Source organism: Gastrolobium bilobum, unplaced genomic scaffold, assembly GCF_033153095.1.
Source record: "Gastrolobium bilobum isolate Gb01-03AN ecotype WA unplaced genomic scaffold, APGP_CSIRO_Gbil_v1 utg35590, whole genome shotgun sequence".
Taxonomy (NCBI): Eukaryota; Viridiplantae; Streptophyta; class Magnoliopsida; order Fabales; family Fabaceae; genus Gastrolobium; species Gastrolobium bilobum.
The window spans coordinates 265,313-290,587 of NW_026898223.1; the positions used below are offsets into that span (position 1 = coordinate 265,313).

The 25,275-nt window shown below is 35.4% G+C and overlaps 1 protein-coding gene across 1 annotated transcript; it reads right to left on the reverse strand.

Moving 5' to 3' along the window:
* Positions 1-17,279: 17,279 nt before the first annotated feature.
* LOC133313996 (putative pentatricopeptide repeat-containing protein At3g25970) lies at positions 17,280-19,554 on the reverse strand. Its single transcript, XM_061515427.1, has one exon. It carries the CDS (start codon positions 19,456-19,458, stop codon positions 17,326-17,328), a length of 2,133 nt encoding a protein of 710 aa, XP_061371411.1. The 5' UTR covers positions 19,459-19,554; the 3' UTR covers positions 17,280-17,325.
* Positions 19,555-25,275: the final 5,721 nt, after the last annotated feature.

Below are 25,275 nucleotides of genomic sequence, written 5' to 3' on the forward strand. Positions count from 1 at the left end.
GAGACAGACTCTCCCCCGCACCATGTGATTTCACGTGGTGTTGTCAACATGTGTGGTCACGTGCCATAATGCAATTGGTAAAAACCTGCACCCATTCACCAAACTCGGCTTTGCGTTTTTTGCACCAAGAACTCCACTAAAAGTGCAACTAATCATCACTCACTCTTCTCTGTGAGAAACATAAAGAATTGCAATATTGCCTACCACCATAAACCGTACATGTCCATGATGATTTGCATTTAAGTTTTGATGGTTTTAAGTTTTTTATTGCTTTGCCTTAACCTTCTGGGATTTATTTGAGATTACAACCAAAAAAAAAAAATCTTCACAAGCGAATGTGAGGTGGAGGAAATTTTTGTAAGCAGTTTTATTCTTACATAATTGCAAAGAAGAGGCTATTTTTGGATTCAAAATCATAACCTTTCTTTTATGAAGGAACAATTTTACCACTGCTCTAGTTCACTCCCCTTTTTATTTGAGATTATAACCAAAATCTTTAAAAAAAAAATTAGTTACTCTTATATTGTATTATCAATGGGCTAAGCGATAATTTATTATATTAAATAAATGAAACTACCACGTCTTAATTCAAAACTTTAAAATTAAGTTTATGGGTCCTCTAGTTATGGTTATTACTTAATTAATGTTAACCAATGTGAATTTTAACCACTTGCACTTAAATTTCAAACACACATTTTACATGCTCTTGAATTCAACTAGTATAAACTTGAGAGGAGAGGCGACCAAGCATATTATTTCAGTACGTAGCGTTCCAGCTATTCCAAGCAAAAAAATTAATACACAACTCATGTAACTGTCATATTATAATTATGTACTACATATAATATATAGTTATAACAATAAAATCATTTTCTCTCTCTTTCTTCAGATATTGTCAATGGAAGTGACGGAGAGAAAAAATAACTTTACTATTATAATTATATACTATCAATAATACATAGTTATAATATATAGTTGCAATGAATATTTCAGTGCAACTTCCGAAAAATGCTCTCCAATCCAAGTATGAGTAAACTTGTGGGGCCAACTCTCTGAACTTACCTTTTCCATGCCATAGTTTTACTAGGCCTTACAGCTTCTTCCCGCTCATGTTATTTTCCACTGCCATCTAAGACATGGCATTTATTCAGATGTAAACTTATAAGAGTAGTAATTAACTTTTTTCCCATAGGAAATAGCTCCCCACAAGTGGAACTGTGGTTTAAAATGGAAAGGAGCTCTTCTTACGTGTAGTTCGTTAGCAAATAATTGGTTTACTTCTCATTCACCCGAAAGTCTTGAAACACAGGTATGATTGTTTTTTGTGACTGAATTAATTTGAGTCTGAAAAACCATATTTTTTAAAAAAATATAAGAATGAAATTGTGTATAATTTATCTCCGCTCCTATCCTCACAAGCATGGTAGTTAAAATTTCAATTTATTATTACAATTTTATGTTTTTATGAATTTTTTTCATCAAAACAATTTTAACAATATTCCAAACGCTTTTACGTTTTTTTAATTTTTTTACATTACAATTTTATATTTTATGATTTTTTATTCCCCTTCCATTTCATGTAAAATCTCGATTTTAATTTTTAACTACCTTGCTGTCTAATGAACATTTGTGAACGGTCCTTTTATCTCATGTGCCCATGGTGGGGCTACGGGTTGATCCCATTCACAGCTGTAAGTTTGTCAAGATGAAAGTGATTGTGTCGATAAATAAATTAAAAGGTGTGTGTTAAAATATCAACATTGTGACTTGAATTTGTACTTGGATAACTGATTATTCTGGCTCCGAGTTAAATTGTTCGTGATCATAGCTTCCAAATCAGTGGCATAAGAGAAGAACCAATGTACTGTGCTAGAATCAATGAAGCAAACCCACACAACTCTGATTCTTTGCTTCAATTTCAACTTTTTATCATGTTTGAACTACATAGTAACCTTTATATGTATTAGACAAAAGCAAATGAATAAATAATGCTATTCATATAATCCACTACTAGAAGAATCCTGTATAGCGAGGGAATTGCTATAAAAATTCCGTTGCTAATTTCATCATCGCTACTACTTTCCCTCGCAAACGATTTTGCGAGAGAATTTGCGAGGGAAAGTAGTAGCGAGGATGAAATTAGCGACGGAATTTGCATAGCAATTCCCTCGCTATACAGGATTTTTCTAGTAGTGATCACTCTAATGGACTGTGCACATATCTTAGAACATGTTACCATATATATTGATATCAATGATAGTTTATGTATTCTAATTAAAATAACCGTTATGAGAAAAGAGAGGGAATAAAGTCTCTCATCTTGAGATAAAACCTCCGAAAGCAAGTGGGTACAGAAAATCATGGTGCACACCAAAAGATGTGGAACATTTTTCATTTTTATTCGTAGTAGATTACAGACAGCAATTAATGTAGGAGCAATTGCATCTGCGGAAGCGTATGATACCATTGTGATTTGAATGTATAAGGATCATCATGGTTTTATCATTTACCTCTTAAATGGCGCAGATGTGAGATGATGTTGTTCTTCACGCTTGAGTCCTTTGCGTCATAACACGAACTCACGAACTGTTGTGGTAAACCTTTCAAGCTATCTCTCGAAGAGGAAGGAGAAGTGTGTGGGCACCAATCAGATTTTAGCTTGCCTCTTTTCTCTCTAAAAACCTTGGAGGCTAATGACTTAAGTGGTACTATTTATATTGGTTCCAAGAAACCCTAGCTCATTGGACTCTAGGTTTCTTGGGCTCTTCTTATACTAATAGCCCATTTGGGCTTTAGTAAAAGAGCAAACCCAACAATCTCCAACTTGCCCTATTGGATACAAACTTAAGTCAAAAAACCCACGACCATGTAACCCATAAGTCATCATCTATCTGAAAAACACATCATCCCTTGTCTCAAGCTAGCTTGGGGATCTACCATCTATTATTAACCAAGGCTCCTGATAATCAATGAATGATTATCTAATTCGGTGCTACTCCACTAAAAGCCCGAACTTGAACTCCAAGATTAACAACACTTATAACATGAATATGCATCGCCCCTTTATAGAATGTCTATAATTGATTGACAAGTTTTCTGTAACTCAATCAATTATTTATTCCCTTGAATATGATAGTTTCTCTTGTGGATTACATGCACTGGCCAGTGTCTTTAATATCCAAGTACCGAAACATATCAGGGGGACATATCCTACAAATTCCATATTGTTTATCTCATAAATACCGATAATCAAATAATCGCACTCCCAAAATACCGAGTTATTGGCCGTCAATAGATCGAACCTCACCCGTTGGTAAATCAAAGAATGAAAATTATTTGATTACCTATTTATAATAAACTCAGGATTAAGAGCAATTACATAACTATAGTTAACTGGAATTTGATACCTTATGATAGAAAAACAAACTTAATCAAATCTCTCCTCACTACAAGAAAACTGGTATTTGGAGGCTGTTAAATTGAGGCGGTTTCACTTAAACCGCCTCCAATTGATATATAGTAGCAGTTTTTCCGGTGGTTTAATTGATTCGAGGCGGTTCACATGAAACCGCCTCCAAATATAAACTAACTGCCTCTATTTACCATTCAGAGGCGATTACATTAAAACCACCTCTAATTGCTACCTTTAGAGGCGGTTAAACCATAACCACCTCCAAATGTATATTAGACGCAGTTAAAATAATCGCCCTCATTAGCGGTTTTAATATAACCACCTCTGAATGGTAAATAGAGGCGGTTGGTTAATAACCGCCTCTAGTACACATTTGGAGGCTATTTCATGTGAACCGCCTCAAAATGTATACTAAAGGTGGATAAAATAACCGCCTCCAAAGTATATTTAGAGGCGGTTCATGGTGTATTGGTCAGTGACATTCAAAGAGAAAAATCTCTTTGTTTCGCCGTTGGATCATTCTCAAATTTGATTAGTGTGTTCTTCTCTTGTAATACTTTAATCTGACCGTTCAGATTTGTAAGTTGAATTATCTGATGTTATATATAAATTTTCAAAGATGACTCTTACACATTGAAAAAAACCATCTCACCTTCACTTTGAAGTCCCACATTGGATGTCACTTGTTTCTCCTTCTCCATTCCCTTCTATATAACAACCCACCCTAATAAAAATTATATTAACTTTTAAAAATATTTTTAAAAAAAAAAATTATATTAAAGTCGAAAATTATATTAAAAATGAAAATTTAAAAATAAAAATTATATTAACTTTTAAAAATAACAATTTTAATATTTAAAATTTATATAATTTTAACTATTTAAATGCGGTTACACGTTATTTGGAGGCAGTTAATATAACCGCCTCAGATTGTCTTTTGGAGGCGGTTAAAATAACCGCCTCAGATTATCTTTTGGAGGCGGTAGTTGAGGCGGTTAAAATAGCCGCCTCAGAATATGATTTGGAGGCGGTTATTCCAGCAGTTTTTTAAAACTTTCGTATTTTGCCTCACGACAGTGATAAACGAGGCGGTTTATGAACCGCCGAACCAAGCATTTAGAGGCGGTTTGAACCGCCTCAAAATGCCAATTTAACCGCCTCTAAAAACCAATGAACTTACAATGATTCGGACAAAACCATTTCATAAAATATTGCAGCCTAAATAAAGTGCCCAACTTTGTGAGAAGCTATGATCATATACTCCACAATTTGATCTAGACCTTGATGTTTGTAAATAGTGTGCAAAATAAATGAATAATACCTCTTTAAAAACATTCAGAAAAAAAATTACAATGTCATAATATCTTGCTCAAAGAGCATAAAATTAACAAAGTAAAATCCAATCTCCTAAAGCTACAGCAAATCTGGAACCCTACTGAGACCCATAGATGTAACATGTCTCTCGAACACACATTCAGGCAAACTCTTGGTAAAAGGGTCAGCAAGGTTTTCTTCTGATGCTATCTTGGTTACCACTGTATCTCTTCTTTCAATGATGTCTCGAATCAAGTGGTACTTCCTCTCTATGTGTTTCTGTCTTTTGTGACACCTCGGTTCTTTGGATTGTGCTACTGCCCCACTGTTATCACAGTAAAGAGTGATGGGATGACTAGCACCCGGTATCACTTGAAGATCCGAAAGGAACTTCTTCAACCATGCAGCTTCTGATGCAGCCACATATTCAGCCTCTGTGGTAGAGTCAGCCACACACGATTGTTTGATACTTCTCCAACAAATGGCGCCGCCATTAAGATTGAACACATATCCTGAGGTTGACTTTCTTAAGTCAATATCTCCTTGGAATTCTGAGTCCGTGTAACCAATGGTTTCAAGACTCCCACTAGAATAGACCAACTATAGTCTCTCGTTCTCCGAAGATACTTGAGAGCCGCTATCCAGTTTTCCTCTCCAGGATCAGATTGGTATCGACTTACTACTCCCACTGCATAGCAGATATCTGGTCTGGTACACAACATGGCATACATGAGACTACCTACTGCCGAAGCATAAGGTATCCTACTCATGCGTTCTCTCTGTCCAGGAGTCTTAGGGGAATACTCTTTATAGAGATGAATCTCATGTCTGAAGGGTAAAATATCCCTATTGGAATTCTCCATGCTAAACCTGGCAAGGATTTCGTCAATGTAAGTAGCTTGGGACAATGCCAATATCCTATTCTTACGGTCTCACAAGAGTTTAATACCAAGAATATAATTGGCTTCTCCAAGATCCTTCATATCAAAATGCTTGCTAAGCCAGGTCTTTATGCCTAACAATACCTCTGAATCATTTCCGATAAGGAGTATATCATCTACATAAAGCACTAGAAAAGATATTGCACTGCCTTGGATCCCTTTATACACACATGGTTCATCAAGGCTTTTCTCAAAACCATAAGATTTAATGGCTTGATCAAACCTAACGTTCCATGATCTGGATGCTTGCTTGAGTCCATAAATAGACTTTTGCAACTTGCATACCATGTGTTCTTGCTCTTTTGCTATGAACTCTTTTGGTTGTTGCATATAGATATCCTCTTCCAAATTACCATTTAGAAAAGCAGTTTTGACATATATTTTCCAAATCTCACAATCGAGACTTGCTGCAACAGCTAAGAGAATCCGGATGGACTTTAGCATGGCTACCGGCGAAAAGGTTTCTTCACAGTCTACACCTTCTATTTGGGTGTATCCTTTTGTCACCAATCTAGCTTTGAAGGTATCAACATTCCCGCCCGATCCTCTCTTTCTCTTAGAGATCCATTTACACCCTATGGGCTTTATCCCTTTAGGTGCTTCTACAAGAGACCAAACTGAGTTTAAATACATAGATTCCATCTCACGATTCATAGCTCCTAGCCACTCTTGAATATCAACATCTTCTAGTGCCTCGTCATAACTAGTGGGATCACCATCTTTTTCAATAGTGACTTCCTGATTTGATTCGCCCAACAAGAGATATCTTGCAGGTTTATGAACCAATCTCCCACTACGAGTTTGTCGCACTTGATGTTGTGCATCTACAGGAGGATCCAATTTTGGTGGATCAACAATTTCTTGATGACCCCCATTTGGTGGGTTAACCAATTCTTGATTTTGTTCTTCAACAAATGGTTATTGCATTTCTATAGGTTCCATTTGTTGATCATCATGCTGAACTTCTGGTTCCTCTGGTTCCAGTGTATGTTCACCTTGAGGTATATATTCCCCTCTTTGAACAACCACAGGAACAAAAGCTGGAATCACCTGAGGTTGAGGTAAAACTTGATTTGAGGCAAGTTCATCAAGAATAATCGTACTCCTTAGTTTGAAATTTTCCATATAGTCCTCCTCTAAGAAAGTTGTGTGAGTACTCACTAAGAATTTCTTATCTTTTGGACTATAAAATAACCAACCTCTAGTTCCTTTAGGATAGCCTATAAACATGCACACTATTGTACGATAGTTCATCTTGTTTGGCTTCTGTTGTAAGACATGTGCCGGAGCACCCCAAATCCTAATATGGTTCAACTTGGGTTGGTACCCTTTCCATAATTTGGTGGGTGTCTTTGAAACAGATTTGGATGGAACTAAGTTCAATAAGTACATGGCAGTTTGTAAGGCATATCCCCAGAATGAATCAGACAGAGTCGAGTAACTGAGCATAGACCTTGCCATTTCTAATAGGGTTCGATTTCTCCTTTCAGCAACTCCATTCTGCTGGGGTGTCCCAAGAGAAGATAATTGTGAAACTATCCCCTCCTTGGTCTGGTAAGACCTGAACTCTCCAGATAGGTATTCACCACCTCGATCAGACCGAAGAGTCTTAATTTGAACACTTAGATGATTTTCTGCCTCAGCCTTGAACTCTTGGAATTTTCCAAAAGCTTCAGACTTGTGAAGCATCAAGTACACGTGTCTAAATCTTGAGTAATCATCAGTGAATGTGATGAAATACTCATAGCCGCCTCTGGCCTGGACATTTATTGGTCCACATACATCAGTATGTACCAACTCCAGCTGAAGTGTGGCACGATTTCCTTTGGCCTTAAAAGACCGCTTAGTCATTTTACCCTCCAAACAAGATTCACATACTGGTATTGGTTCAAAAACCAGGGATTTTAAAATCCCACTCTTGACCAAACCTTGTATCCTATTTGAGTTTATGTGACCCAATCGTAAATGTCAAAGATAAGTTTCATTTGAAACCTTTCTTTTCTTAGATAAATGAATATGCTCATCGTCTCCTAATTCAACATGATTAACTTCATGGGGTATAGGACTAAGGAAATAAAGACCATTAAATAATGTACCAGAACAAATAAACGAAGATGAACTTCTTATTAAAACTGAGGAATTAAACTGAACTGTCAAACCATGTTTAACGAAACAACTAACAGAAATTAAATTCCTCTTAATATCCGGAACAAATAAACAGTCTTATAAAACCAAAGTTCTATTATTATCAAATGATAAAACAACTTGTCCTTCTGCTAGTGCAGACACAAGCGCCTCATTTCCAAGCTTCAACACTCTTTGTCCTTGACTGATAGGCAAACTATGCTTGAACCACTGCAAAGAGTAACAAACATGGTTAGTGGCTCCTTAATCAATGATTCATTTATCGTTGTAATTCTCCACTAAACAAGCCTCAATCACAAGTAAATTACCCATACCTTGTTTGTTCATACGTAGGCAATTTTTCTTCCAATGCCCATTTTGTCCGCACTTGAAGCACTTACCTTTTGGCTGCTTCATTGCAACAGGTTTGGCAACTAGAATACCTGATCTCTTCTTTTTCTTATTCTTGTTACCCCTCTTGGTTTTCCCCTTAGGTTTAACAGAACTCTCAGCAGCAAAAAATGCATTTCCCTGCTTGACCAGAGACTGTTCAGCACTCTCAAGCCCATGCATCAGCTGAGTAAGATCCATATTCAACTTGTTCATATTATAATTTATTTTGAACTGGTTGAAGTATTCAGGCAGTGATTGTAGAAGCAGGTCAACTTTCACCTCCTCAACAAATTTGATCCCATTGTTATCCGCTTGCTTGAAGTTTGCTATCATTGCCAAACAATGATCCCGCACACTCGCTCCAGTCATAACGTTTTCCATATTGCGCATTCTGCCTTGCTGAACTACTAGAAGTAGAAAATATGTCATCAAGAGTCTTGAGCATTTCTGCTCCACTCTCAATCATGCTCACTTGTTCCTGTAGATGATTGGCGAGACTAGCCAGAATGTAGTAGCGAACTGAAACATTTGCCTTCTCCCAATTTGAAAAATTGGTCTTTGTTGCCTCAGACGCATTTTCAGCCAGCTGGGCTGGCTTTCGAGTAGTCAGGACAAAGTTGAGCTTTTCATATTGCAGAACAATATCCAAATTGGTTTTCTATTGTTTGTAGCTTTTACCATCCATAGGTTTTTGACTCAAGATAGTAGCTAAAAGATTGAAAGACGACATTTTCTGAAAAAAAAATATTCAAAGCACACAGATTACAAACATAAATCGCAATAAACAAATTAATCGCAAGTAGATTCTAATAACTACTCATTGTTTATTGTTTAACAACCCTTTAATTTATCTTTACAAGGCTTACGTTGGGCAAGTCTCTTGTAAAAACTAAAATTGTTATTTGGGCCTTCGGTGCCATTACCAGAGCCTCGTTGGGAGGGTTAATAACTTTACCAAAGTTGAATGGAGTTAACCATTGTTTAATTTCAAAATTATATTTAGTATCTAAGCATTGCTGACGTTGGGTCGTACAATTCTTTACTAAAATTTTGAAATTATTAAGGTCCAATCAAATAAAATATGACCATGCTTATCCGTTGGGGCTTCACATGACCATTTTATTAATGGACCCACAATTAGAGCCCGTAGGTTTTAAATTAATTATTACTTTAAAACCTTCACCCATTCAATATTTTTTTTTAATTTTAGAATTTTCTAATTTCCAAGAATTTATTTAATTTGAGAGTAACCTTTGTTTGATTTCAAAAACTATGTAAGTAAGAGCGCCGATGAACGTGCATCACTTAGCTTATCTGAACTCTGAAATCATTAAGGTCCTAAAATCCGATCATGATAGGCAGCATGTGCTCCACACAATCATGATACATGATTGTGGTGTGCAGCGTGTGTTTAACACATGACCATTTTAGAAGACCCATAAATTACTCGCAAAATAAAAGAATTCTCTTAGGAAATTTTTAAGATTATGTTCTTAATTTTAATTGCGCAAAATTAATTAATTTAATTATTAATCTAGATTTTTAACAAAAATCATAATAATTATTAATTAATTTTTAAGGAGAATTTAAAATCAAAATAATTCTATAATAACTATCATACTAGTCGCTGAAGACATAATAGCTACTATGCTCATGTAAACATACAAGTTATGCAACAATATGGCACCTCCTATTCTATATGGCCTGTTATCGCAATAAAGCATGTTATCAAACATATAAATCATCCAAGCATACAATTAAGGCAATTAATTATAATAAAGACCTTAATCCATGGTTTCCTAAAAAAAATAAAATTACAAAGTAATCAAATAAGAAACTTTTGTGGCTGATTAGCTCCTTTCCTTATAGTCCATAGGTTCTGTTTTAAGCCCCTTTATGGTAACCATGAGCCCAAAAGCCCAAAATACCAACTTGTGGCGAGAAACCCTAAGTCAACATTTAGGAAACCTAGTCGTGACGTCCATTGCACCGTCACCCGAACTCATCTCAGCACGAAACTCCAGGCGAAGGACCTCCTTGAAGAGACGAAGTTGTCGCCACCGGAACTAGCTCAATTGGACACTCCACGCGCCGTATTTGTGCCGGCGAGTGAGGCCCACGCGCAGCCACTTCCGACGGCGCGTGGGGGCGCGTCCGGCAGAATCTGGCAGTGCTTCGACCACCTTTCTTCTCGCTGTCTTCTTTCATATGATGTGGTTGGTTGTTGAAATCGACCACCGGAAGGTCACAAATGTAACACCCCGTGTATACCCGGTAATGATATCATACTATCGTATTAAGCTGCGCTTAATTAAAAATTGCGGAATATCTTTTTCTTTTCAATTATGACGTCATTATGCTTAGCCAAGTTGATTACTTAATCAATTTCATAAAAACAATTCTTGTATGTAAATTGCAAGACAACTAACTGAAATACCTCAATATAAAATATAAAGTGAGTATCTAAGTCACGGCATTACATCACGTAATCTGGACAATATCCTGATACATTAATACAACTCTAAATAAAACAAGACATAACAAGTTTACGTGGCATGGACAATCCTCATGCTCACCAAATCAACAACATAAACGACCGAGTCTCAACAAGATAATCCAAAATCATAAAATGAAGCTAAAAGCATAAAAGCAGCAAGTATATTCGGCATCCAACATGTCAGCATATAATATCATCAATATCTAACTCAGCTCCGGCCTCCTGTCGCCTGGGGCCTCAACCCCCACATTACCTGATCCTGAAATAAGCATTCCCCAAACATGGGATGAGATCTCTAAACTAGAAATCTCAGTAAGACAAGGGGTCCTCAAGGATCTTCCACCCCAAGCTCACTTACATGTGTAATATAAGTTCTAAAAGCATTTATATCAATATAAGTTCCAAAACTATGCAGTGCAACAGATATTCATGCCATGTGTGTCAATACTATTCTACTGGCTAGAGAAATGCAGGAATACGTCTATTACCTACATATAGTACAAGGAACACCGCTTGCACCTCACCCACAGCCTCACCATATTGTATGTACCACATACTCAGGCTTACCGTATAGGTGGAACACCACATGCATATCATAAAGGCACTAGCATATAACAGCTCAATAGCATTTCCAAAACATCAAAAGCATGTAACACAGCATGCATATGACCATACCCCCATGGGACATGGTGGAACCACAACATGGCTAAGTCGAGGACAAGAAAGCTTACCTTGCAAGCTAGCTATCCAAGCCAAGAGTCCACAATCTCAAAGCCCAAACACAGCAGTATCACAATCTGTTATGGACCAATAATACATCAATAATCGTATTCTACAAGAATACAACATAAAGACATCGCCTTTCCTTACATTTTACGTCTTAAGGCTTCTAACAAAGCCACAAGCCCTTAATCACATGATTCTGACTTAGCTCATTAAAAACAGAAGTTCAACTTCATCAATCTAGGGTCCACAAACCCCTAGTAGCCTACTGTACACACAACACAGTTACTGTTCTACGAAATCCCAGAATATCCAGATATTCCTCGGGGACATATCCGGATATCAATATCCGGATATCCAGATTCCCATATCCGGATATCAATATCCGGATATTTCACGAGCAAATATCCGGATATTTCGCGACAGAATGCAGTTTCTGCATTTCACGAAGATATCCTTCCAATGTTCCATTTTTAACACTTACACACGTTAAAGCATGCATTTTTAGGCACATTAAGGTTCATACAACTGTTGGTTACTTGTTTAACTCATTAAACATACAAAGACACCTATTTTAATCATCAAAACACAAGACCAAAGGTTCAACACTTACTCAAGGCTTCAACTCAGCAAAGGAATGCTCTTGGAGCTCACAACTAGTTCCCAAGATTCTGACTTGGAAGGGTGCACGAAAATGCACAGCAAGGTGGTTCCTTTCTTCACAAAGAAAGCTCTATGAAGCTCCACAAAGCCAAGGTAAAGGCCCCTACCTCACCAACAAGGAACACAGCCTAACCACACTCCCTCACAGCAGCTGGATACTCAGAAAAAGGAGTCTCACTCACTCACAAGGCTACTCCCCACAACCACAAGGTGTTTAGTTAGAGAAACCAAAAGTAAAAATGGCTCCTTTGGTTCAAGAGAGTGAGGGAAGGTGAAGGTGACAAGAGGAGAAGCACTCAGCTGCTGGAGGACCAGAAACTCACGCTCAAGACAAAAGGAATTACCCTAGGATCATGTGCCAATCATATAAATAGCCACTCAAGCTTAAAACACACAGTATTAACTTTAATTGCTACGCTTAGCATTTTAATACCAAACTCAGGATTCTTAACCTACTCAATTTTACAAGAATTATCATATATTTATTATATTTTTCGGAGCACCTTTCTGGCACGCGCTTTTCATAGCCAGTATCAGTTTCTGGCACCAGTTCTCATTATTTTGACTTGAAACTCGTTTTTCAAGTCCTAAATATTATTCTAGTAATTATAATGCCCTTATTATAATTTTCTGGGATACTTTTTCGGTACACATTTATACCGACTAGCAGAACCGGTATCTGCAATTTTCTTCCGAAAAGCGACTTTCAGCATTCTTAATCACTTATCATAATTATTAAAGCCTCTTAATAATTATTAGGGTCAATTATGGAATCATTTCCTAATTTAACATAATTAATTACTTAATTCTCTTAATTAACGGTGCGGGTTCTTACAGCGAACATGTTAAAACAATGATGAACGCGCTCTTTGTCCATCTTCTTGATCTTCTTTTATTACAATTTTTGAATACAAATCGAAAAAGATACAAAATTGAAATAAGAATTCAAGGAGGAAACCTATTCATATGGGATTAGCCTCCTTGTTACAACCCAAGGAAATACAAGGAAATTTCTACCTTGGATTAAAGCCAAAACCATATAAAGAATAGATTTTTATTGAAAAGAATACTCATGCAAATATTTGAATAACAAATATAGAATCCTAGGTGCCATATTTTATAAAGCAAAACAAATTACATGATAAACGTAAAATAAAACTAGATCTACATCCAAAAACACAATCCGGCTCTGATACCAATTGTAGGAGCAATTGCATCTGCGGAAGCGTATGAGACCATTGTGATTTGGATGTATAAGGATCATCATGGTTTTATCATTTACCTCTTGAATGGCGCAAATGTGAGATGATATTGTTCCTCACGCTTGAGTCCTTTGCGTCACAACACGAACTCACGAACTGCTGTGGTAAACCTTCCAAGCTATCTCTCGAGGAGGAAGGGGAAGTGTGTGGGCACCAATCAGATTTTAGCTTGCCTCTTTTCTTTCTAAAAACCTTGGAGACTGATGACTTAAGTGATACTATTTATATTGGTTCCAAGAAATCCTAGCTCATTAGGCTCTAGGTTTCTTGAGCTCTTCTCATACTAATAGCTCATTTGGACTTTAATAAAAGAGCAAACCCAACAATTAGTACAACCATTGACTCGTTAAAAAGTAAAAACTTTGGACCCCTTTCTAGTAGGATGAAGCATGGTTGTCTAATTCTTGTAACTTGTGACATGGAGGAAAAACCCCTAGACTAGCTAGTACTATATCTAATCATTAAATCATGGGAAAAAGAATTCTTATGTTGTAGGAGAGCTCTCTTCTCATGTTAGTGAGAGTTCGTTTTACGTGCAATAATTTTTTTGTTTTCTTTATTTTTTATATGTGGGCCCCACCATAAATTTGAGTGTGTAGGAGATTTCTTCCTCTCCAATAGCATGTGAAAAACATTCCCCTTAAATCATATACTTGCGTGATCGATGTTTTAATTCTTGATGCAAAAACTTGAGTACATGGGTGATGATGGGTAATTCACATTAAAAAAGTGGTTAAAGTAATACTCATCGCAAAAAACTCATCATGATTGGAACAAGCAAGGCTTATGATTTGTAACTGGGACATAGCTATGATAATACTATGGCTTTGAAACAGCACCTTAACGTAACCTATTTAACTGAAATTTTTAAAACTTTTTCTTTTTTTGGAAATAATTAATTCAATTCAAAAATATATTTTAAGCCCTTAGGTGAAATTACATATATTATTTCCTTTAATATAGTCAGTCCTTTAATTTGGATTCAGGGAATCATTGTAATAAGGGTTTAGAATTTAGGGTTTAGAGAATTATTATAATAAGGGGCGAAAACTAAGATGCATTTACTAATATAAATACACTTTTAACAAAAGGACTGACTATTAGAATTAATAGTTTGTTATTAGTAAAAAAAATATCATTTTATATATATAATAATAATAAATATCAAAGTTTGGAGAGGAGTGACTGTTGACTTTGGCTCCTCCCTGAGTTGGCCACTGGTTAGGTGGTCTCCTAAAAGGTGAATTATGTGTAGGTTTTTTTTTTGGGATTATCATGCACTTTAACTTAATTTTTTAATAGAAAAATAAGGACGGCAAGAATCAAATTCTAAACCTTTTGAATTATATAAGCTTTAATACTATATAAAAAATTAATTGAATGCAAAAATATGTGAAAACATAAATATTATTTTATATTCTTAATAACCTAACCATTTTATGAGAAAAATATTATCTCTGTAGCATGGAGATATCCCATCTTAGACTAATCTTCAGGATGGTATCCTAAACACGTGGCAGGATTGCTTTGCTTATGTCTAGTCGCGCATTTTTACGCATGACCTCCTTGCGAGCATTAGTACATTATTTTGATAAAATATTTAGAATTTAAATCAATTTGGAAAAAAAAATTCCACTCTCAATACTATGATCAAAAGGCCTTGCTATTTCCATTCCACCACATGGACTTCATCTTTACCTTGTGTGCTTGACTATTTGAGTATTCACGCACATACTATATATGTAACCATCATTGCTAGCCTGTGCTTTTAAAAATACTTTTTCTAAAGAAAAGTGGTTCAGTTATACTTTTTTTTTTTCCTTCATTTTCTTTCTTGGGGTTCCAACAGGTTCCCACTGAACCCCATTGCATGGAGACAATTCATGTCATTTTCAGGTCACTATTAGACTACTACTAAGTAAGTCCAAAGTTGTACTCCATATAGTTGTCGGTGCAATGCCCTTAGTGGGAATTGCATTTCATTTGTGCACTGTGGTAGGGGATATATGCATGCGAAACAAAGTAAGTCATTAGAATAAATAATAATCACATTAACCAAAAGTGCATAATACTGGCACGATATGATGATCCAGGATTCAGTAGTTTTTGTTGTAGTGTAGATATTTCCAGTGCACCATATTAGAAATCAACTGACACTTATTAACCTTATTTAAGATGATCTTTCAATCCAACATATAGATTATGAATGTAATTTTGTCGGACAAGAAAACTTAGAAGCAGTTTGACAACTCTTGATTTAGAACTGTTTAAGAGAAAGTAATCATATATATATATATATATATATATATATATATATATATATATATATATATATATATTATTTTGTAAATAGTTATATCTTGAATTTAATTTGCTTCAAATTTACTTTGAATTAGTTTTTATCTATTTTTTTTTTAAATATTCAAATTCAAAAAACTTAATATGCTTATTGATCATTGGATGAGTGGGTAGCCCTTATTATTATATCTTAACAATTAGTCGCTTAGATTTGATTGAAGAAAAAAAATGATTAAAAGGAAAGAATATATAAAAATTGGACTAGACAAAAAACTTGTCTATAAAATAGTTTAGTTTCAAAAAAACTAGTCCCATGACATTAAAATTTCTCGATCTAAGAAAATAAATATTATACATTTCTTATATTTGCTAAATTGAAGAATTATTCAAACCGTAATAAAAGATTATATGTGTAGAGAGAAGGGACTTTTTATGTTAAGACTAGGCATATTCTTTAGGTTTAGTCATTGATTAAATTACATTCTACACTCTTATGAGGGATTAATATATATTTTTAATGTAAATATCAGATGATATTTTTCTCTCTCGTCAACTCTTAGCAATCTATCGACGGCTAGTTTAAACTTTGTTTGTGGTTGTTGAGGCCAGTTTTAAACTTTTATTATTGACTTTTATACTTTAAGAGATGAAGATTTTGGGTGAAACCCCAAAACTAAAAATGGGAGTGTTCAAAATTTCATTTCATATTTTAAAGTATCAAAATCAAACGCAAGATGTTCAAAATTCACCGTGGGTTAAATGTCTATCATGTTGCGTAAATAATTTCATTTTCTATACATACATAAAAATTTGTGAAACTCATTTTTTTTTTCTCTCTATTCTTTTCACATGACCCCACATGAGTCCACATACATTTATATATATAAAATAAGGGGAAAGTACTTCTTATGTGACTGCAGAAGGAAAAACTTGCAGCAACACAGGATACGCGTCCGAATCCTTTTTTTTTTTGTTTTTTTTTTTTTTGATAGAATCCGCACGTGTATCCTAGGATCCGCACGTGTATCCTAGTGTTAAAAATTTGCTGCAATTTTTCTCATCAGCAGTCACATGAGAAGCGACGGACCCATAAAATAATTTTATCCACTACAATACAAGAAACATCAAACTCATAGACCCGTGTGAGTCTAGAGAAAATTAACTATTTTACCAATTTCTAACCAAAGTACAAGGCATCCATAAGCTATGTTCACCAAGCCAAATTGCCCAGTATTGTTGGCCCCAAAGAACATATTGTCTACAGTGCCTACCTCTTCCACTGCTGTGAGAGTTTCAAGTGCTTTATCCATTGCATTTGTAGTTTTGGTTTCATCTCCAGATAATTTGTAAAATAGTTCAGTTACGGAAACGATTTAGGAAACCAAATAAACAACACCCCTGCAATGGCATTGCCTCCATGAACAAGCACAGGGACTTTCTTGAGTAAGACACGGCCCATACCAACCTAGAAGGCTTCCAACCAAACCAAACAAACAAAATATAAGAATGGGAAAAAAAAAAAAAAAAACATAAAGTTGTGGGAAAATTATTAGGTTATATTATAGAGAGAGAGATTGTGAGACCGATATTTGTTTTTAAAAAACAAAAAATTAAAAAGTGCAGATCCCACAATCTTTATTTCTATAACATAACTTAACAACTTTCCTACAACATTATATTTCTATTTCTCTGTAAGAATCATAAGAACTTTTGATCATCATAACCATCTAGATTATCCAAACATTGCAGTAAGACCGTTTTATTAACATCATTATCAAATAAAATGATTCCCTCCTTTAATTGTTGTAGTATTACGTATATCTCTTGGCATTGGGGATGTGATTTATCTTCAGCATTGAAAGCATGCACTTTATTTTTCACTTCTATCCAACTCCAACCAGGAACCTTCTTCACTCCCCTTTCTCGCATCAGCCTTGTTACACTAGCCTTTTCATCCCACATCTTGAGACGCCCATACATGTCAGAGAGTAGAACATAAGTGCAGTGCTCCTCAGGCTCCAGCTCTAGCAAAGTTCTAGCTACATGACTAGCTAAATCAATATCACCACAAGTTCTACAAGCACCTAATAAAGTCTTCAAAACCATTGTGTCGGGTTCAAAAGGCATTGTTTCAACCAAAGCTTTTGCCTTCTCTAGATAACCAGCTCGACCATAAAGATCAATTGCACAAGCATAGTGCTCCATTCGAGGTGGAATACCAAAATTAGACTCCATAGACTCTATAAAGTTGCAGCCTTGTTCCACTAGCCCATTATGACTACATGCAGTTAGAACTGCAACAAGGGTTATATGATCAGGTCTCACCTTTCTCTCTCTCATTAAGTAAAAGAGGTCAAGTGCAACGTTTCCTAGCCCATGTTGTGCATACCCAAATATGATTGAGTTCCAAACAATTGCATTGTCTTTAGAAGTTGCTTCAAAAGATTTCCTAGCATCTTCTATGATTCCACATTTAGAATACATGAAGATCAATGAACTCTCGACATATTTATTGGTATCAAAGCCTACTTTAAGTGACAAGACATGAACTTGTTGACCTAGTTGTAGTGTTGCTAAATCTGAGCACGATCTGATTACAGCTGAAAAAGTATAGTGGTCGATTTCTATGACCAGAAATCTCATCTGTAAAAATAACCTCAAGGCATCTTCACTCAAACCAACTTGTGCGTACCCTGCCAAAATGGAGTTCCAAGTGCAACAATCTTTGTGATCCAAGGAAAAGAAGATTCTTAATGCATCTTCCATGCACCTATTATTACATCTGAGATACATGGCAATTAAAGCATTCGAAATAGGTACAGAATCTTCAAGTCCCCTTTTTATTACAAAACCATGCAAAGATTTTCCATGGCTTTTATGCTCTTGTACAGAACAAGAGCTAACAATCCCTGTATAAGTATAAACATCAGGCTCAAACCCAAAATCTTGCATATCAATGAAAACTTTAAATGCAAGATCTTCTTTCTCATGCATCAAGTAAGCAGCAAGCATAGAATTCCAAGTAACAAGATCATGACACCTAACAGCACCATCAAATACTCTCTCGGCATCTTGCAGAGAACAACATTCTGAATATGCCGTGATAGTTGCATTGCAGACAGTGTTAAATAAATCCAGCCCATGCTTCACAATTTTACAATGCAACTGCATTAACAACCTATAAAACTCAAAATCATCAAGCAATGTCAAAAGCGGAGACATTGTACCATCATCAATCCCAACACCCTCCATTTCCATACATCTTAGTACCCAAAACGCCATATCACAATCACCAACTCGCGAATAACCAGCAATAAGCGCATTCCACGACACAAAATTTCGTACCGGCAAGCACCAGAACACATTATACGCTTCATCAACTCTCCCACACTTGGCATACATGTCCAGAAGGGCACTACCAGAAAACACATTCCCTAAAAACCCAATCTTGAACATAACAGAATGCAATTGTTTCCCGAGCTCGAGCTCGCGAGCACGGGCAACACCTTTAAGAATGCTTCCAAACGCTTGGCCATCAAGAGGAAGTGCAGACCTTCTCATGGCACTAAGGACTTGCCATGATGCTTCCAGGTGGCCGGAGTTTGCATAACCGGAAATCATGGCGTTCCAAGACACAGTATCTCTGTGGGGCATTTGATCGAACAGTTGGTGAGCAAGAGTTAACTGTGTGCATTTTGCATAGGCAGTAATAATGTTATTGGCGATATAAAGGTCTGCAATGGACCCTAATTTGATTGCTCGGCAATGGGTTGCTTCCAGCCCAAGCAAAGTAATAGGTGAGCTCCAAATAAGGGAGAGCAACTTCTTCATTCATGAGCTTATCAATGAGATTACAGCGTGTTTGCCAATGCACATGATTTCATTGCCCAAATGGAATTTAAATTCAAACACCGAAGATCGCGGTGGTCGCAGGGGAAGACATATCAGTGGGGAGAAAGAAGCCAACTACAATGAAGAAAAAGAATATGAAAAAGATTTCAGTAAACAAGTTTTGACATTTTTGTTCTGGGGTAGATATTCTTATATTAAAAGTCTTACACTCAATCTTGACCATTGATTAAATTATATTCAATGGCTCACATTATTAAAAAATTAGAACCTTCGGATATAAGTAAGATCAACCGACAAGACAAGACAACATTACTAAAAAGATTTCAGTAATAAATGAACAGTTAAAAGAATTTTTACATGAGTTTGACAAGCCTAATATTTTAGGATTCGTGCAAAATGAGGTATAGGCACATAAATTCTCAAACTTTGTATAATGATATGTACCATCTTAATCATAACATTAATATAATTAAAGTTGACGACAGGAAAAATTCACATAACTGAAATAATACCCATAGTTGATAGTATATGGTGAAAAATTCCTCTTGTTATAAGAACATCTTAATTTTATTATATTTTATAAAGATTTGATTAGAATTTGTTCGAGATGAGTTATATTCACTTTATATAATGAACTTACGTAACAATATTGAATTTACTTATAGCACATATTAGCGGAAACAGTCTTCTAATTTATATACATGTTATTTACACAGATATATAAAAGTCTTATTTTTTTTATATATTCACAAGTTTATCGATTACTCGATTAGTTCCATTTAAGCATTATGGGATCCATTATAAGAGGTTGTTCTCCCAAAATTATTTTCTCCATTCCTAGGTTGGAACTTGAGATTTCTAATTGAGGAAAACAAACTCCTCACCACTTGAACTAATGATTATTGGTATAAAAGTTTTACTTTACTTATAGGACTCATCCAATGAAACTCATGTTATCTATATCCTTCTATTACTATCTAGAATTGTGCTTTATTCTAAATTTCTAACACACACCACCCTTAAATTTGACATATTTAGCCAAAATAATGTAAGAGTCTAGAGCTGTCAAAACGGTTCAGTTCAGCCCATTTAGCACTATCCTGTGTGGGATAGGGCTAACAAATCCACAATAATATAGGCTTGAATGGACCAAAAGCCTTATGGTTTAGGACCCGCTCACGAGCCTTCCAAAAAATTAATATTTATTTTTTTTGTAAAAAAAAGCCCATACTTGATTATATTAAGCTTTTTTGTAAAAAACTTCCAAACATTAGATATTTCTCTCTTAATAATCTCAACACTTCGAAAGACTTTTCAATAGGAGTTTCAGAAACAGCTTCATCATCCACATTCATAGTCTTATTCACATACTACATAATACAATTTTTTAGTTCCTAAACATTAAATCAAACAAAATTATAAAAAAAAAATCAGAACAAATATTTCTATTATGCTGATCGTACAAAAAAATAACTGGGAAACTGTAGAAAAATCATGATGGGCGACTAAAAGTGCAATTAAATAATTTCACTTTAGAAAAGTATATCTAAAGTCAAACAGGGGCTAAAGATAATTTTTTGGAAAATGCAGACATCTGTCCAAAAGCCAAACAGAGAAACCATAAGTCGTCGCCATATATTTTAGAATAAATCTTTGGTACTATTGTTGTACCAAATATTCAGTACATCTCACCAATGAAAATATTACATGTTAGCTAAAATTCTGTTTTTTTGTCAGATTTTTTCTCTCTCCTCTAATATGTAATGCTCTCATTAATAAGATACACTGAATCTAGGTGCATCATAGAACCAAAGATTTATTTCATATTTTATTACCACCTAAGCAATATATGCATTAACTCAAAAAAACTAATACAACACAGTAAAAGCAAATATAATTACCTCCTCCTTTGCTTGGCAGGACGATGGTTGTCACCATATTTCTCCGACGTGCTTCGTCGTCGTTCGCAGCATCTCCGACCATCTTCTCTCTTCGTTGCCGTCGCGGTTGTTGTTCTATGCCTTAATCTCTTCTCAGCTTCGTTTCTTTCTTCTTCTTTTTATGTTTGCCTCTGTTTCGTTTATTTATTTTTTTCTGCCACTGTTTCTCATTTGTTTATATTTTTGTTTTCTATTTTTAATTTTAACCAATCCCTGTTTGCCTCTATTTTTTTTATTTCTCTGCCTCGATACCTTTTTTATTTATTTTTTTCTTTTAAATTTTTTGCCTCTGTTTCGTATATTTGCTGCCACACGAACACACCACACCACATGTATATTTGATAAACCAAATGTGGGATAAACTAAATTACATATTTTTGATAAATCAAATCAGAATTATTTGACCAAATTTTTTTTTTTTTTCCTCATGTTTGTCTCTGTTTTGTTTTATATTTACTGAAAAAAATAAAATTAGTCCAGTAACAATTATTTTGCTTGTTGGTTGAATTAAACTTGTTTATTATATTATTTTATACGCATATAAATATAAGAGTAAATACCATTTTTCGTCCCTGGAAATATTTGCGAAACACAATTTAGTCCCTCAGTTTAAAAAAGTCACATTTCAGTGTTTCATTTTTGAAAAAAAGGGCCACGTTCGTCCTTCCGTTAGTTGGCATCTAACGGCCCAACTAACGGTGCACATGTGGACCGTTACTTTGCTGAGTCACTGTTAAGTATGCCAGCATGGAAGTAAAACGACGCTGTTTTGAAGGTGCCTTATGTCTTGTTGGAGTTTTGAACAGCTGAAGGTTCTATTTAGTCCCTGACAAATTTATCGAGGCCCTATTTGGTCCTTAACACTAAAAAATCACCATTGCAGCAAACATTTCAAACCACCATTGCAGCAAACCAAGGCTTATGCTATTGGCCAAGGCTTATGCTATTCGATCAGATTTCCCATTGTCAACAACCACCTGAAACCAAAAAAAGGATTACAACAATCTTTTACAATATATAACGAGCTTTCTACAGTACATATGAAGTGCCAATATGGATACAACCTTACCCAATGAAGCAGTAACCAACCCCTTTGAACGTCTAGGACATCCAATGACCAGTGCCCAGTACCTTCTTTGTAGGATTCTCTTTTTTGTGTCAATCTATTTAAGGATCAAATGGAACAAGGTCAGAAAAAAATGAAACAGATATAGCAACTTGAGATTGTGACCATAATAGACCAATGCTCTGGAGGTTATATCATCCAGGTCAGCCAGCATGAAGCATTTGATGAAAAAGTACAATTATCACTCACATCATCTGACGCCCTGGAAGTTTTCTCGCGGAAGATGGAATGCAAAACTGCAGCACTTGTATGTGTCCTTCCCATCACCAGAATGCCAGAACAGTCTCTGTCCAGTCTATGTACCTTAATATATACAATCTTGTTCAAGTATCAATCTAATATCTAGTTCATACTTCATATATCCAAGCAACCATCAATAATATTGGCACAGAACTAAAACACAAGGCAAACAATCCCACAAATTTCATGGATGTTCAAGCTGTGTAATGATGATAACAGATGCAACGATCTATGAAAAAAATAATAAATAATTAACTTTTACCATTCTTTTTTACAAAATACCACTTTCCAAAATCATGGCAACTGTCTTGAGTAACAATAAAAGTGTTGTCTAATGAAAAAGGAGAACACATGAAAAAAGAAAAGAAAAGAAAAAAGAACTCATTCTTCCCTTTTCATTTAATGCATTGTTTGCAATTGCAAGGAACTCCTTTAGAAGTGATACCTCTAAAAGGTCGTAAGAGTGAAACCTTTGTAATTAAACCCTGATGCATGAAACAATATATTGCTTCATAGAGGAAAAAAGTTTCATTGTGGGTTCTTATATTATTGTCATTATTACACAACCAATGCAAAATTTGAGCAAGTTGAGTACACGATATGATGAGCTCCCCGTCCTCTCTGGACACAACCAGCTAGTGGTGGATTGTGATGTTCAAATCATTAACGAAAAAGTACAATAATTTGAGTCAATGTGATTTTCCTGCGATGAAATGCAGTTCTCCTTCACCAAATACTCTATTCGACTTTAGTTTCATTTTATCATCATCATTTTTTATTGAATCAGAGCATAAGCCTTGGCCAATGGGAAATCTGATCGAATAGCATAAGCCTTGCCAATAGCATAAGCCTTGGTTTGCTGCAATGGTGGTTTGAAAGGTTTGCTGCAATGGTGGTTTTTTAGTGTTAAGGACCAAATAGGGCCTCGATAAATTTGTCAGGGACCAAATAGGACCTTCAACTGTTCAAAACTCCAACAAGACATAAGGCACCTTCAAAACGGCGTCGTTTTACTTCCAAGCTGGCATACTTAACGGTGACTCAGCAAAGTAACGGTCCACGTGTGCACCGTTAGTTGGGCCGTTAGATGCCAACTAACGGAAGGACGAACGTGGCCCTTTTTTTCAAAGATGAAACACTGAAATGTGACTTTTTTAAACCGAGGGACTAAATTGTGCTTCGCAAATATTTCCAGGGACGAAAAAGGGTATTTACTCTAAATATAATTTATATCTTGTGTTACGATTTTACGATCCGTGTTACGATTTTACGATTTACGATTTTAGTTCATCCTTCCGAGTTTGTGTAGACTCTCGAGTTTCACAACCTTCTCCGATTTTAGCACCATGACTCCAATTCTGCGAAACCAGATTTCACATATTCAGCGTATTGACATTGAAAAAAAAAAGGAACTATTTAGCATCCATCATCCATGTATTAAGGTGAAAATATTTAAAAAGTCAAATATTTAAAATTTAAGTGAAAAGTGAATTTTAATTTGACAATTAAGGAACCTTCACAGCATTAACAATTTGAACTTGTTGAAAAGTATTTACAAGAGGACAATCTCAATATTTTGAGTCGAAATTAGTTTCCCATAGAAAAATATAAAGATACATTATAAGGTTAAAAAAATATATAAAAATGAATATTCAATTATTTTGCTAAAAAAAAACTTAAGTGAGGAAATGGTCGTTCCAATTCAAGTTAGCTCTCCGGGCTTAAAAAACAACCCCATTAACATGAAGGTCCTAAATTAGAAAACAAGTAATGCATGCGTCACATGCACACAAGAAAATGCTATCGATAACTAAGAAATTCCCATTCAACAAGTCTACCGTAAACACCTGTAAAGGTAATTTCAGTAATAGTCTATTTCTATCGTAACTAAGAAAACGCACACAATTATGTTTCTTTATATTTATATTACAATTTTGGCATACGGGTTTATGGATTTTATTCTCATCTGTGCATGTTGATTCCATATAGGGAAAGCAGATGGGACTTAAGACCAACACTTTTCAGGCTTGCTAGTTACATTTTTAGGTCTAAGAAGTTTATCCACCGTAAGAATGTTACGTCATATTATAGTAATTTTTGCCATTCATATTGTCCGGTCATTGTTGTTAAAATCTCGATTTCTCATTATGATTGTATATTTTTATGATTTTTTTTCATTAAAATATATTTTTTTTTTTTGGTACATTGCCAGGAGGTATCCCCATTCAACCTTCTCCGGGCACCATGTCCTCGGGGTACGGCCCGTTTGGGCTAGCCCCTCATTGTAACAGTGGGTGCCCCCAAAGATTTTCCAAGAAACTGCTTGAGGCAGGGTTTGATCCCTGCACCAAACAATCCCTTGGAAGCGCAACTGCCAACTGAGCTACCCTTGGGAGTTTCATTAAAATAATTTTACTATTATTTCAAACGCTTTTACGTTTTTACGATTTTTTTACACTACGATTTTGAATTTTACAATTTTTTAATCAC